Raw genomic sequence first — 16,116 nt, forward strand, 5'->3', positions numbered from 1 at the left:
TGACATTCAGAATTGTTTGGCTGTTACCATACCTTGGATACTATACAGCACCTCCAGCACTCCTCAATCCAACACCTCAGTACTTCAGCAGGGAATAGACAGTTATCCTCAGGGAAATAAAAACTCTAAATAGCTGCCTCTCAGTTCAGGACAGGTATCTCCACCAGAGAGGTACAGTTCCAATTGGATTTAGCCAGCAAATAAGTTTTGAAAACTTTTCCATTTGCAGCACTTTGGGGATTTTGAAATTGCAGATAAGGGACTAGAGGCCTATAGTTCCTTAAATATTAACCACCACGCTGGTTCTGGGAAAGGGCAACATTAAAAGTGTAAAACACAGGACCTGATGCTGGAAGTACAATCATCAGTTCATTTGAGTTCACTGGGAGTAATCAACCCACCATGGCAGAACGACCTTCAACACTTTTGCTGTTAGCCAGATTTTTAACCCAGACCCAGATGTCTGTAATTCATTCCTGTTGTCCTTGGCACTTATTCTATCACTTGCTGGCTCCTTTCTAGACATCTTACATCATTACAGAAAAAACACAAAGGATTACAACATCTGAACAGGGCTTAAGAGTAGCCTCTTGGCCCCCTTTATGCCATCCAGTTAATATAGAATAATGATTAATAAATTATGCCCACAGTACCCTTCCCATTGCTGCATTATGCTTGATTTCTATAGCTAGTGGTCAAAGTCTCCTTGTCATAGCCTCAGAGAGCCAGACCCAAAGACTGAGGTACTCAGGTACAAGGCAGGGGCCAAGTCCAGGCAGGGATTTCAGGCAACAGCAGCAACAAAGGAGCTTGCTGTTGACAACCTCAGCCTGGAAGTTTTTGTATTCATGTAGGAAGGGTCAGTCATCAGGTAGAAGTGAGAGAAGATTGATGACCCCTCCCTACATCACAACTACCCCTTCCTTCTGCTCACCCTGGGAATCACAACAAGGTTGCCCTCACAGGTCAACATCATTTATGGGGTGTGCCATCGTCGGCAGTGAGTTGCTCCCCCGTAAATGGACAGAACTACTTGCTTAAGTGGAGATCATTTGGGAAGCAGGTTCATTACTCAGGATACACAACCCCTTCAAGTGACTTTGTTTTGGGGACCTGTCTAAAGGCATAACACAATGGCAGCTTTACTAGCAGTCTTATAAAAGATACTAGTAGTCTTATAATATTTCTGAAAACATTATTATGAATGTTAAATCTATGCTTCCCTTGATTTTTCTGTCCTGAGAATATTTGGACACCTTGACATTTGGCTTTTTGACATGTAATGTATGCTATGTGCTACTTTCTAAGTTTTATTCTCCCTCACCCTTTTCTCAGCCTCAACCCTATGTGTTTTCCCAGCTTCCTCATTCTGCTCCAGACTTTTAAATAGGCCCCCAAGGGGAACCACATTGTCTGAGTTACCAGTCCGTTTTTTTCTTTTTTTTTACTAGTCCCTGTTTACAGCCACCATAATTACATATGCAGCTAGATGATAGCTGGGCAGCAGGTCCAGAGAACGTGTATAGGATAATGGAAGTGAGAAAAATATTGGGGTAAATGGAACTGCTACATTCTCTGATGCACCAGACCACATGAAAGATCATTGTGGAGAGGCTGTGAGCAAGAGATACCCCAGAAACTAAGCAAATGGAAAAAAGAGCGAATTATTAACTTCAGGAAAGACAAAAAAGTTTACAAGAAAGGAAATTGTATATAATCATAATACACAATTTGGTTCAAGAAGAAACAATGTTTTCAGGGATATAATGTAAACTTTTAATACAAATATATCCAAAAATGTGAAAACATTGCATTGAGATTATAAAGAAAGGAAGGATAGGGTACGGGATTTGGGTATAAGTGCCAAGTTCTTATCAGACATACTAGGAAATTAATAAATGATGACTACCACTGAGAAATGAAGAAAGAGCAGTGTAAGCATATTTTGTAAAAATATAAATATAATACTAGAAGAAACAGAAACAGCTAAATGTCAAAAACGGTGGGTTCCTGTGAACAAGTCTGACTGGTGGAGGAGGGGAAGAGGAATTTTTGGTTTTCATTACAAGCCTTTAAATATTACTTGACTCCTTGTTAACTATTTGCACATAGTGCTTTGATAAAAATAAATTTTGATTTTAAAAGATATACATGAAAATCTGAAAGGCTGTGAAGAGAGAGTTCACGGGAAAAGAACTACAGACAACCCTTAAAATATGAAAAGGTGTTTAACCTTATTAAAAATAAGAGACATGCAAATTAAAACTAACTTGAGACACTATTTCCCATCTATCAGACAGGGAAAAACCCCAAAGTTAGATGCAAGGCTGTGGGGAGTACAAAATTACTGAACCTCTCTTCAAAAGAATCTGGCAATATACACTACAACTGTGTATGCATTTCTCTTTGACTCAGCAAACTCTCTTCTAGAAATGCACCCCCAGACAGTTCTGCATGCATATGAAATGACATTGTTAGGCTAGTCACAATAAAATTGTTTATAACAGAAAAAAATTAGAAACAATCCAAATGTCTGTCAATAGAGGATTGATTAAATAATGGTTCAATCACTTAGTGGAAAATATTTATGATCTCAGTGAATCAAGGGGGGAAAAACCTGCATGATTTTACAACCAGCTTCCAGGTCCTCCAGAGAACAGAGGGCTGTGTCGGAAGCCTCTCAGACAGAGCAAACTCTCTGCCCTTCCGAAGTCTGAGCATAAGAGGAACTTGGTTCCCAACCCCTTTCAAAATCTTAGAAACAAAGCAAGATGGGTGGTGAGGTAATGTCAAACTTAATGTCAGTCCTAGATCCAAATCCCGCTTGGCTGCTGTGTTAACTGAGACATTCAGGGGGTTGGTTCCTCATCTGGAAATGGGGAGACAGTTCCCCACTTCACGGGGTTGTGAGGATTAGTGGGACAGTGTCTGTGACATAGGTGGCACAGGCCTGACCCACAATAAGTGCTCAACAACAAAGGTTATTTTTAATAGTAGTACCGGAAAAAAGAATCCTGTCTCCAGGACTGTGTTCATTGTAGGAGGACAGTCATCTTGGAAATGCCAAGATAAGAATCAAAAAAGCATAGAAGGAATTTCCCTCCAGCTTCTAGTTGCCCCACTGCTGCCTCCGAGGGCTGGCACACACTTTCCCTAGTATCCTCCATCAGCAGGGCTGGAAGGACCTGAGCCCAAACACTTTCTGTTTAGGCTGGGAAACACCAGGGCCAGAGAAACCAGTGACGTATTCAAGAGCACACAGCCATCGGTCCTGTTTCAAAGCCAGGCAGAGCAACTAATGAAATTGCTAATCAGGCACACATTTTATGATAGCAGTTTTCTAGTGACTCAAAACAGAGTGAACAAGACTGAGAGTAAGTGCTCAGGACATGAGCAAAGCTGATTTTCATTCATTTCTGAAAGGGGTCACATATGCTGTCACATATGCTGTATGTGACAGCATACGATCAATACTGGTGGAGTAAGTAACATGCTTATCTATGTCAACCAATCATTATGGCTGTGCCATGTCGCCCATGGTCCAGTTGCCCCTTTGTCCTGCCATCAGCATTTATCTTTTATATACTTCCTATGGGATGAAGCTTCCAAAGTAGGGGCAGTTTATATTTCAATAAAAGCAAAAATTTCTAAAATGTGCCCAATCCTTGCTCCAGCAATGACTAGATTTGTAATGTTGGGTTTCCATTTCCTCATCTTCAAAAGGGCATATCAGCCACCTTTATCTTGCTGTTGCAAAAATAAAATCAGATAACTGTCTGGTACGTAGCAGGCACTACTTCCTACAAACCCAGATGTCCCCTTGCCTCATCTACATACAGGACCTAATCAGTCCCACAACAACCTTCCGACCCTGCTCTTTGAACTCCAAAGATTTTCCCATAAGCATCTCCAAAAAAAAACCCAAAAACCAAAACAAAAAAACCTGAAAAAATTAAATATCTTCCATGATATTTACATAGGTAAATAGTTTTAAATTTCCCCAGCCAGAATCAAGAGTTAAGAAGAAACTTGTTAAGAAGAATTATCAGAATATTTCTTTTTCAAGTGCCCCAAATACCTTCTGCATCCACATTTCCCTTGGGGACTGGTTCTCACTGGGTCTACGTCAATCTGGAGAACTCTGGAGCCATCCAAACTCACTGGGTTCCAGATTCTCCCACATTCTTACTCCAAGCACTTGCTCAATGGACAGTTCTTAGCTGAACTAAGCAGAACAAGGTGAAGAATTTCAACAAAGATATATTGACCATCTACTAGATGCTAGGCACTGTGTGAGACCTTCTCCTCCCTCATGTTTAATTGTCACAACAATCCTGACAGATAGGCATCATTGTCCCCATCTTACAGATGGCAAAACAGAAACTCAGAGCATTAAGTGACTCATGTAACGTCCCAGGGTCAGGAAGGAGCAGAGTAGAGTGGAACCCAGATCTCTGGGTATGTTGTTAACTAGTGGCCTCTCAATTCTAAAGCACCTTTGTAACTGCTTTCCCTTCCCACCCACTCCCTGTGCACAAACAGAAGTCCCTAATTTTCAGCAAGTCACTGGATAACTTGAGAAGAGTGGCCACATCCTTTTCTATACCTCTATTGGTGAACAAAGACAACATCATGTTTCCAAAACACTAGTCAGACAAGGGAAAAAAATCCCCATGACTTCAGTAATTTTCCATCCTCTGGAACAAGGACACATACACAGAAGGTTCACCATAATATAGAAACATTGCTTTTAAATGATGCCAATCTCTCTTTTAATATGACTTAAGTCCTAAAATCTAAGGTTTAATAGTTTCCTTTTTGTATCTTGAGTAGACACCAAATCTAAATAAATATACAAACCGTAAATGCAACAGCCAACTATTTAGATTGGGCTCTCACATCAATACAGATTTTCCTTACGTCTTGCACCCAATTTGCCTCTCGTCCTAGGTGTGCTGACCTGAAATAGTTGCTGGCCGCGGCAAGCACCACGCGGTGGCAGGAGAATTCCTGAATGTCCACACACAAGATGACGTCTGTCAGAGCGTTTTCCACTCGGAGGGTCTCCAGGCCATTCTGCAGGATTAAGGAGAGTCCCGTGTCGTCAAATTTTACTTTATCCCCATTTAAGATTTCTACCAAGTCTCCCCTTTTCTTGGGGGGGTCATCTGTAGAAGGTACCAGGGGCTCTTCCAAACTCTTCTCCACCACGTCGCCCATGGTCCAGGTGCCCCTTTGTCCTGCCATCAGCATCCAGACTGAAGGAGCGCCCAAGTTTCAGGCAGGTCACATTGCAGAAGCTGAGCGGATTTCCTGTGCAGGGCCCTCCACTTATCACCAGCTGTCACACACACATAACAGGAAGTCTCGCACTTTCTCATCCTGTTACTACAAACGCCAGTAACTTCTATTCTTTTTCTTTCTGTAAATCATCACAAGGTTAGAAATTACTTAGAAGGGTGTGTAGGAAGGGGCTCCGGAGAAAAGGAGTGGCTTCTCAGAGTCTGCTGATATGCTGTGTGGCTATTTTGGTCCACCTCCCCCCTCATATCCGTGAGCAGGAAGCCTCTGGTTCTGGTTATTACATTTATATTCCTGGTGCTTCTACAACCCAAGGTGTCAATGAGGAGATGGGCAGGGGATATTCTAAATCTTCCTCCTCCTCCTGCCAGGAGTCTGAGACACCATGATGAGCCCACGCCCAGTCCATTGGGAACTTTAGAAAACCCACTTAGCTAGGGTATCGCCCTTTCTATCTTTGTCTTCCTCCCTGCTGGGAAGAAGGAGGTGGGAAACAATGTCATGGCAAATAGTCTATTGTTTTGGATATGCCTCAGGGAGCAGAAAAGAAACGGTCTCCAGAAACTCCATTCCCCAGGGTCTTCTCTCTTAGAAGACCAATGAGGGTAGGTCAACACCAGACCTAGCAAGTCTCAAATTGGCCTGACCTTACCCAGCATCTATTGGTCGTGCACCTAGTGGTGGATCATGAAGTATTTTCATTACCTCTGCAGGCATCCGTTAAAAAGTAATAACTATCTTTTATTAAGCTCCTGCTATACCCTAGCAAATTTACAGGAGTTAATGTCTTTTAATCCTTATAACAACCCAATGGCACTAATATGACTGTCCTCATTTTATAGCTAAGGAAGCTGAAACTCTGCTCAAGTGACTGGAAGGGCCCAGTTCTTGGCTGTAAAGCCCCCGTTTCCTCCACCACCACCAGGCAACTGGAGCTGTAACACTGTGTCAGCCCTGGCTCCTTGTCTCCCATGGAGAGAACCATGGGGCTCACCCTCCATGGCTGCCCCAGTGTCCGGCACTTCCAAGTGGCCTCTGCTGTCTCACCTCTGCTCTCATTTACCTTCTAGCAGTGGGGAGCACTGCGGGTGTCCCTGATCAGCAGGAGCCCAATCCTTTCTCTGTCCTGATCAGTGGTGACTGAAGCCCTCTCCAGGAGTCGCAGTTCTGTCTCAGCTCCTCTTTTCTTCTTCCATGGATACTTACTCCTAAAATCAGGGCCTTTAAATTCCTCCAACACTTCTTCATCCAGAGCTCTGTCCATGGAGATGCTTTTGGCCTCAGTGACAGAATATCGCATAAAAAGTGGTTTAAATAATAGGGACCTCACATTATAAGAAGCCAGAGATGTGTAGTCCCAGGTTGATCCAGAAGCTCAGTGATGTACTCAAGAACACAGGATTTTTCCATCTTTCATTCTATCACCTTCAGTGTAATAGAGATGTATCCTCATGGTCACATAATGGCTGCCACAATACCAAACACCATGTCATCATAGAACCCCAGTCCAAAATCAGGAAGAAAAAGGGCAGGCTTCTTTTCTTCCATCTCTCTCTTCTTACCAGACAGAAAATTATTTCCTAAAACCCCACTCAGACTTCTCCTAGGCCACTTGGCTACCTCAAACCAAACACCAGGGAATATAAATTGCCTAGTGTGACTGGCTTGCACCAAACACAATTCATCCACTGGTATTAGTCCTCTTCCCCCAAGATCAAGGAAGAGCCGTCTGAAAGCTGAACAAAATTAGGGCCTGTTAACACAGAAGAGGGGGGCAGGCTGGTGAGCAGTTAGCCTCCTGTGCCTGCCACAAGGACATACACAACCCAAACTCTTCCTGCAGGCCTTGGCTGGGAGGAGTTCAGAACTTCACCTCCGTGACTCTAACCATCTTCTCTAGTAGAGCTGAGGACAACACATGACTGACCCTTCTCATGGCATTTTGTCCTTCAGAACCTCTCAAATTATAAAATACATTGGCTATATCCAACTCCACCCCAACCACCCCAACTAAAACAAAATTAAGAATAAAACTTGATTCTTCATTCATGACAGATCTGGATGACAATAATGGATCGCTGTTCCATTATTGTTTCTCATGTACTTTCCAAGCCCACCCACCCCATTCCCCAACATAAACAGGTAACTGTTACCTTCCTTCTAACCCCCCATTTTCCTAGTAAGCAAGCACACCCATTGTTGTACTATGGGTGTGATAATATCTATGATTAGATTTTAGTGCAAAGGCAAAAGCAAAATCAGTTTGGCGTCTGTATCAATCTGGATATGCTCTGAGATTCAGCACGAACTGGTAAATATTCCTTACAGCTACAAGCAAAATAATTGTTATGTGGAAGCTTTTTTTTCCTACTAGGCAACAAAATGTAAAACCATTGGCAAAAGCTTTACTACTGAGAAAACAATCTGATTATATCTTACTAGGCTCCCTGACTTTACGATGCTTGTAAGGAATAGATTCTGTCCCCATACAAATGGGCAGCTGCACTTAAGGAATATCTCTATTCCTAAGGCCACATATTGCCCCTTCTGACTCCAGTCAGCTCTCTTCTCTAACACAAATTATAGTGAAAGAAACAAGTCTAAAGTCAGCTACAGAGGAAGAGCCACCGTCCCCTCTTGTTTACTTATTGCTACTAAAACTACCACCAATGCATTTACTGAGCATCAGCTATGTTCCTGAAACTGTGAGCGGCACTATGTGAATTCTCACGCACTTCATCTTCCCACTGATCCAGTGAAGTTAAGTACTTTGCTCTCCACTTTAGAGACATGAAAACAGAAAAGATCACATAATTGCTGCACAGTATATCAGTGTCACGCCTATACGCCCTCAGCCCGTCCTAGAGGTCACCTACAGACAATTCCCATACACCCAAAGCAGCACTCTGCCTGACAGCATTCCCAGCTGCAAGAGGATGCCAGCTCACCAGAACCACTGTCAGGGTGGTAAGATTCTTGTTATGGAGGTAAGGATGTTTACTGAAGACTTCGGAATTACAAAGCAATAAGAAGAGTTCAGGATGCCATTTCTCAGAAAGACTTAGTGTTGGGGTTTTTTTTAACAAATAATACTAGCCATCTTCAATGGCACCACCTCCATGAAGCTTTCCCTCATCCCCTGAGCTGTATATTCTCTCTCACTTCCCTATATTTTTATGTCTTCTAAGACATGATTAAATATTTCTTGAGGATATGGATCTGAGATTGTTTTCTAGATCATAAAATCCTCAAGAGAAGGGATTTGATTGTTTTCTAGATCATAAAATCCTCAAGAGAAGGGATTTGTCTCCCATTTGTAGGGTGACAGTCTGTCCTATTTTGCTGTACTGAGAAGTTTCCCAGGATACCAGACTTTCTGGGTTAAAACTGGAACAGTCCCGGAAAAACTCAGACAATTTAGTCGCCCTATCTTTATGCCCCCCAGCATGCCAAACACCTTGCCTATCATAGGCATTTGATAACATTTTACCAATCATTGTTGGAAAAGAGAAATTAGTAACGTTTTTCTTTGATGGCAGTGAAGGTGGTCCTGTCTTCCCTTCATCTCATTCCTGCCCCATTCTTTCACACCTACATTTCTGTTTCTTAGATATTTATCTAGCATCCTCTGAGCTAGACTCTGGGTGTATTGAGACCTCTGAACAGGTCACAGGTGGTTTCTGCCCTCTCAGTGTTGGAAAATAATCACCCATGAATATTTTCATGTGACTGTATGGTCTGGGCTTTCTGAGCAAAGAGCACTGGCACACTTAGCTAAAGGGAACTGAATTAAAAACATGCGTCAAGAGTTAGAGACAGTGCATTGCTCCAGGGAGATTTAGGTACTTGCTTCCTCCTGAAGCCATTTGCTTATACTGCATGGTAGTAAAGGAGAAGTGCAGACTGTCCACTCCTCTTCCCAGAGGGGATTGGTTTACATTCCAGAATAATAATCAGTACCTCTCTCTCTCTCTCTCTCCCTCTCTGCAGGAGAGAATGGGCCTATGTGCCAGCTGCCCTATATGAGCTCTTAGTCTCATAACTTCGGGGTTACTCTCCTGTGGTGCAACCCCCATTGCACTCTCAGGATAACAGCAGGCTCTCACTGCATTACCCATAGGGATTGATTGGGATGCAGAAAACTAGTAAGAAGATGGTCTGTAATAAATTGTCTTTTCTCTGATTCAGAGAATTTGTTTCCTGTCAGAAAAAAAGATTTAAATATATATATACACACATACCTAACATGCAGTTCATTTTAACCTAATTTCTCCAGGGTGAGGAGCAAGAGTTGTAGGAGGGTGGAATAGCAGAGTCAACAAAGTAAGATTTGCTTCAGGGTCTTGGACCCCGTACTTTCCTCTCTGCCTGCAAAATGCCTACTCATCCTTCATGATAAATGTCCCTCCTGCCTCCATATAGCGTCCTCAACACACCTCACTTATTATAGACCCTGCCTGGGTACACGCTGCACCACCAAAGCGGCTGTGGATGTGCTAGGTTCATTATCTGACCACTCGACTGTCTCCCCCAGGAAGCCGTGAGCTCAGCGAGGGCAGGGGCTGTGCACCCATCTTAAACCCCAGAGCCTGGCACAAGCCTGATTACATAGGATTCAATCAAGAAATATGGGATGGTAGATGGATTTCGCGGTTGGATGAAAGAAAAAATCCAAACCATGAGAAGGTGAGGAAACCTGTTGCTGGCATCAGGGGAGAGGCTCTGCCTCGGTGGCCAGTAACTCTCATATGAGGAGGTTCTGAGTGGCTGAGGTCATGTGTGAGCTGATTGGGAGGACATTTACAAGGAGAACTTACAGGAAAGAAAAGGGTTAGGGCAAAGGCTTTCCAAAGGAAAGAAACAGCATATGTACACAGAGGTGTGAAAGACACAGCATATTTGGAGTACTACAAACCATTAGGTACAACAAGGGAATAAGGTGTGTGAGTGAGAGGAGGTTGAAAAGGGGGTACCATAGTAAGAGACCAGGCCAGTGAGAGGATTTGGCCCCATTCCTACCGGTAATGACGCTGAAACTGGAGCATGCCTCAGCATGACCTGGGCCCCAGACTTTCTGCTTTGGTGGGTCTGGGGTGGGGCCTGAAAATTTGCATTTCTAACAAGTTCCCATGTGATACTGATGCTGTGGTCCCAGATCATTCTTTGAGAATCTGTTATATACGAATGTTACATATGAACTGTTATATACGAATCTGTCAGAGGCTCTGGCAAAGTTTAATGAAGAGAAGGAGAAGGACTCTCATACGGGAATTAAAAGGCCATCAGGCAGAAGAAGCTAGAGGACACCTCCAGTGAGTCAGAGTCAAAAGGAAGGCATAACAGGCAAGCCCAATAGGAAGAATTACCAAATCCTGAGAGCCATCCCAGGCTGGCCTGTAACTACCTCAAGCAAGAGATCAAGAAACAAACCCAGATAATTAAATGACTTGCCCAAAATCACACAGCTGGTTAGTAGCTGAAACGGGACTACAGCTCAGGACTTGCAGCTCCTGAGTCAACACCTTAACCACCGCCCCAGGGTGAGGTAACATGAACAGGACTTCATTTGTGTCTTACCTGTAAGTGGGAGGTGGCTGAAAATCCATCCATACCTCAAATAATAGTAGCTTTGCCTTCCGTCCTGTGCCCTCCTTCTGAAGGCCCAGAGGACAGAACCTGCAGCTTCTCCCTCAGGTCAGGGTTCACCTGGTACTCCGGCTCGCGGTGGAGTGCTCTAGTCTCTCCCATGCCCATCCCGCAGACACTGCTGGCCTGGTCTCTCCCCGCTGCCCAATTCAAGGCTGCTCAACACTCCTAGGCTCCTGCCCATCAAATGCCCAGCGCTGGGCCCCTCAGGCCAACTCCTCTAGACAACCATGTCCCAGCATAATAGTAACAAAAAATAAATGCTTTCATAGAGAACAATGAGCTGGGGGACTGCTTGAGTCAGAAACAGAGTTGGAAAATTGCTTGAGAAAGAGCACAAGGCTAATCTAAATGGGGAGCCCAGAAACCAAAATCTCTGAGTGCAGGGCCAAGGCCAGAGCCAACTCCTCCATAATTGAAGAGGATTCTTTTTAAAAGATCTCAGTCAAGGCTTTATTTTCTCTTACAAATTCCACATACAGCACACACTTTACGTAGCATAACTTTACATGTTTGTCAATATAATGAAAGGCTTGTCATATATGGGTTATAGTTTTTCAAAACTTTCCATTCAGGGCCACCTAGCCTGGTCCTTGAGCATTACCATGGACTGTCCTCACAGATCTGAACTTAAGGAAGGCCAGGTGTTCCCAAGGCCCCCTCCAGGCTGTTCCAGTCAACCTCTCTCTGAAACAATGTCCACAAAATAGGGAGTCAAAATTTGGAAGTGCCTTCTTAAAGGTAGCTGTGAGGCCAATCAAACATGCAAGCCCTTAGATGGTCCCAAGGGCTAATGGAGGCAACTGATGGCAAAAGCTTAGACTGACTCTCAACAAATGATAAAATCAAGGAAGTTTGTTCTTAATAAATCGCCCCACAGCCACAATATTTCTTTCTATCTTTTTTACTTTTTTAATTGAAGTATGATTGATTTACAATATTATATTAGTTTCAGGTGTACAACATAATGATTCATTGTTATTATATACATTATATTCCATTTAAAGCTATTATAAAATAATGGCTATGTTTCCTTGTGCTGTATAATATGTCCTTGTTGCCTATCTATCTTATACAAAATAGTTTGTACCTCTTAATCCTGTACCCTTATCTTGCCCCTCCCTCCCTCTCCCCACTGGTAACCACTAGTTTATTATCCCTAACTGTGAGTCTGTTTCTGTTTTGTTATATTCATTCATTTTATTTTTTAGGTTCCACAGGTAAGTTATATCATAGAGTATTTGTCTTTATCTGATGTATTTCATTCACAAAGCATAATACCCTCTAGGTCCATCCATGTTGTTCCAAATGGCAGAATTTCATTCTTTTTTATGACTGAGTAATATTCCATGGTGTATAAATATATATGCCACATCTTCTTTATCTGTTCCTCTGTTGATGGGCACCTAGGCTTCTTCCATATCTTGGCTATTAAAAACAATACTGCTTTGAACATTAGGGTGCATGTACTTTTTAAGTTAGTATTTTTATTTTCTTCAAATATATATCCAGGAATGGAATTGCTGGATCATATCATAGTTCTATTTTTAGTTTTTAGCAGAACCTTCATACTGTTTTCCATATTGGCTGCACCAATTTACATTCCTACCAACAGTATACTAAGGTTCCCTTTTCTCCACATCCTTGCCAACATGTGGTCTTTTGATGATAGCCATTCTGACAGATGTGAGGTAACAGCTGATTGTGGTTTTGATTTGCATTTCTCTGATGATTTGTGATGTTTCACGTGCCTATTGGCCATCTGTATATCTTCTTTGGAAAAATGTCTATTCAGGTCAACTTTTTAATTGGGTTGTTTTTCTGATATTATGTTGTATAAGCTGTTTATATATTTTGGATGTTAACCCTTTATAGGTAATAAAATTTGCAAATATTTTCTCCCATTCCATAGGTTGTCTTTTAATTTTGTTGATGGTTTTCCCTGCTGTGCAAAAGCTTTTAAGTTTAATTATTTCCCATTTGTTTATTTCTATTTCTTTTTTTAAAAATAACTTTGTTAGGTGTTTTTCTGATTATAAAACAATAATAAATCACCTTGTTGAAAACTTGAAAAATTCAGAAAAGAATCAAAGTTAACATTTGGTACACTGGAATAGATTCATATTGATTCAAGAGATTGAACTGCACACATTTCTTCCCAACTTCAAGTTCAATGATACCATATTGGCTGAAATTGGCCATGAGGGAGTATTTATACCACAGAAATGATAAATGCTACAAATCAGAGCTTTTTTTTTTTAACCCAGCACACAACTAATACACCACATTCCTCTTTACACTTTTTAGGTCCTGAGGCTGACTTGAGCCTGTACCGCCCTCCCACTCCACTTTAGGCTGTACTATTGGATTGCAGGGAAGTTCCGGCTAAAACCTCTTTTTCTCAAGGTAGCTTGATTGAGCCCCTGTTCCTTACATCTAAACAGGCATCACTGGAGCAGAGACAGAGCCGTATCAGGGCACTTCTTCATATAACCACACACTAGCCAGCATCCTGCCCTTCTTCCACAGACCCCACTCCAGATACTTGCTATGGAAGCCAGATCTTCAGCCCAAACTGGCACCTTCAAGCTTCAATACCTGCCTTGAGGGCAGATCCAGTTTTCTCCTAAAGGGAATTTCCCAATAGACACTGAAGTTTTTAAATTGAAGTATAGTTTGTTGTAGGGTCTGGTGGGCCGATACATGGGTGATAAAAAGAATTTACCAGAGACAAAGGAGGGAGATAGAAAAGTTGTTTATTGAGTACACTGTTATAGGCGACTGCAGGCTACAGACGAGAGGTGCCTGTGTGCTCCAAGGGTTGGTTGTTGAGGTCTTTTATAAGGGAGGGTGACATTTGCTGCTTGTGCTGACATGACCTCAGGCACAAAGGGGTCACAGGGTGCCTGATCAGCTTGTGCACAATTCTCTGATTGGTTGATATTGAGGTGACTGAGGATGGAGGGGGTCGTGAAAGGGTAGGGATTTATGACTCTGGTAGGGGGTTGTGACCAGTCCTGGTGGCTAGGCTTCTGGTCATTGTAAGGCTGATCATTGTCCAGAGTAGTTAGTTCAGCTAAGGTAGGTAGATATTAAGAAAAGAATGTTCTTTGTTATCTTTCAAGGTCAGCCACTGGATGCTTGAGGGGCCTCAGAGCAGGAATCTGCCAGATGTCTGTAGACCCCACATAGGTGATTTATAATGTTGTGTTAGTTTCAGGTGTACAACAAAGTGATTCAGTTTTTTAATATATATATTTTTTCAATAAATGTATTATATAAAATATATTATATATATATTTATGTAACTCTATTCTCTGTCAGATTTTTCCATTATAGCTTATTACAAGATATTGAATATAGTCCCCTGTGCTATACAATAGGCCCTTGTTAGTTATCTATTTTATATTTAATAGTGCGCATATGTTAATCCCAAACTCCCAATTTATCCATTCTCCCCTTTCTCCCTTTAGTAACCATAAGTTTGTTTTCTATGTTTGTGAGTCTACTTCTGTTTTGTAAATAAGCTCATTTGTATCATTTTACTAGATTCCACACATAAATGATATCATATGATACTAGTCTTTCTCTGTCTGACTTACTTCACAAAGTATGACAGTCTCCATGTCCATCCATGTTGCTACCAATGGCATTATTTCATTCCTTTTTATGGCAGAGTAATATTCCATTGTATATATGTACCACAGCTTCTTTACCTATTCTTCTGTTGATGGACATTTAGGTTGCTTCCATGTCTTAGCTATTGTAAATAGTGCTTCTATAAACATTGGGGTGCATATATCTTTCTGAATTAGAGTTTTCTCCAGATATATGCCCAGGAGTGGGATTGCTGGATCATATGGTAACTCTATTTTTAGTTTTTTAAGGAACCTCCATACTGTCCTCTATAGTGGCTGCACCAATTGACATTCCCACCAACAGTGTAGGAGGGTTCCTTTTTCTCCACATCCACTCCAGCATTTATTATTGTAGACTTTTGGTGATGGCCATTCTGACCTGTGTGAGGTGATATCTCATGGTAGTCTAATTTGCATTTCTCTAATAACTAGCAATGTTGAGCATCTTTTCATTGTGCCTGTTGGCCATCTGGATGTCTTCTTTGGAGAAATGTCTATTTGGATCTTCTGCTTATTTTTTTGATTGAGTTGTTTTGTTTGATGTTGAGCTGTATGAGCTGTTTGTATATTTTGGAAATTAATCCTTTGCCAGTTGCATCATTTGCAAATATTTTCTCCCATTCTGTAGGTTGTCTTTTTGTTTTGTTGATGATTTCCTCAGCTGTAGACACTGAATTTTGAACAATTTAGTCCAAAGTAGTCTCTCACTCCTTATCTCATTAGACTTCGTGTCCCAGTTTGCCTCTTGATCAGGCTTGCTCAAGATATTACGGGATTCTTTTGGGGGGTGGGGCTGGAACTGCCATCTTCCAGTAATTTGATAAATGACCAACACAAAGGGAAAGAGGAGAGACACCCACTGTATGTTCTCTAAGGCTTTTAGAAAACATGGAATTGTTCTTCAGCCACATCCGTGTGAATCTACAACAAAGGTGATGTTGTAGACATTGTGTTCAAAAAGGAATTCCCCACAAATGTTCCCATAGCAAAACTGAGAGACATTAGTGTTACCCAGCCTACTGTTGGCATTGTGGTAGACAAACAAGTTAAAGGTAAGATTCTTGCCAAGAGAATTAATGTATGTACTGAGACTATTCAGCCCTCTAAGAGCCAAGATGGCTTCCTGAAACGTGTGAAGGAAAACAATCAGAAAAAGAAGGAAGCCAAGAGAAAAGTGCTTGGGTTCAACTGAAGCACCAGCCTGCTCCCCCCAGGGAAGCACACTTTGTGAGAATTAGTGGAAAGGAGCCTGGGCTGCTAGAACCCATTCCCTATGAAGTCATGGTATAATAGGTATTTAAAAAAAAAAAAAGACTTCTGGACTGTGAAAAAATATATATTAAGGGCTCTGGTGGCAGCCCTAAGGTTTGGAGTTCATGGAGGAACGTTAGCCCTGGGAAGAAGTCAGAGGAACAAGGTAAAACTCCAGCCCTGGAGGAACAGCAATACCAACCATGGCACTCAGAGGACTGAGGCCTGGAGATGGGCATAAGGTTAAAGCAAGGGCAGTTGGTTATAGTTCATGGAAAGG

General features: G+C 42.0%; 1 protein-coding gene and 1 pseudogene across 1 annotated transcript in view; one reads left to right on the forward strand and one right to left on the reverse strand.

The window, feature by feature from the left end:
- The window catches only part of KLHL6 (kelch like family member 6), a 54,269-nt gene extending 48,963 nt beyond the window's left edge, over window positions 1–5,306 (reverse strand). Inside the window, exon 1 of the mRNA XM_006201061.4 lies at window positions 4,961–5,306. Coding sequence (XP_006201123.1) covers window positions 4,961–5,253 — 293 coding nt within the window. The 5' untranslated portion in view covers window positions 5,254–5,306. The remainder of the gene's footprint in view (window positions 1–4,960) is intronic.
- A 10,103-nt stretch (window positions 5,307–15,409) lies between these two features.
- On the forward strand, window positions 15,410–15,875 carry LOC107033244 (large ribosomal subunit protein eL21-like; annotated as a pseudogene).
- Window positions 15,876–16,116: the final 241 nt, after the last annotated feature.

This window comes from Vicugna pacos, chromosome 1, assembly GCF_048564905.1.
Source record: "Vicugna pacos chromosome 1, VicPac4, whole genome shotgun sequence".
Classification (NCBI taxonomy): Eukaryota; Metazoa; Chordata; class Mammalia; order Artiodactyla; family Camelidae; genus Vicugna; species Vicugna pacos.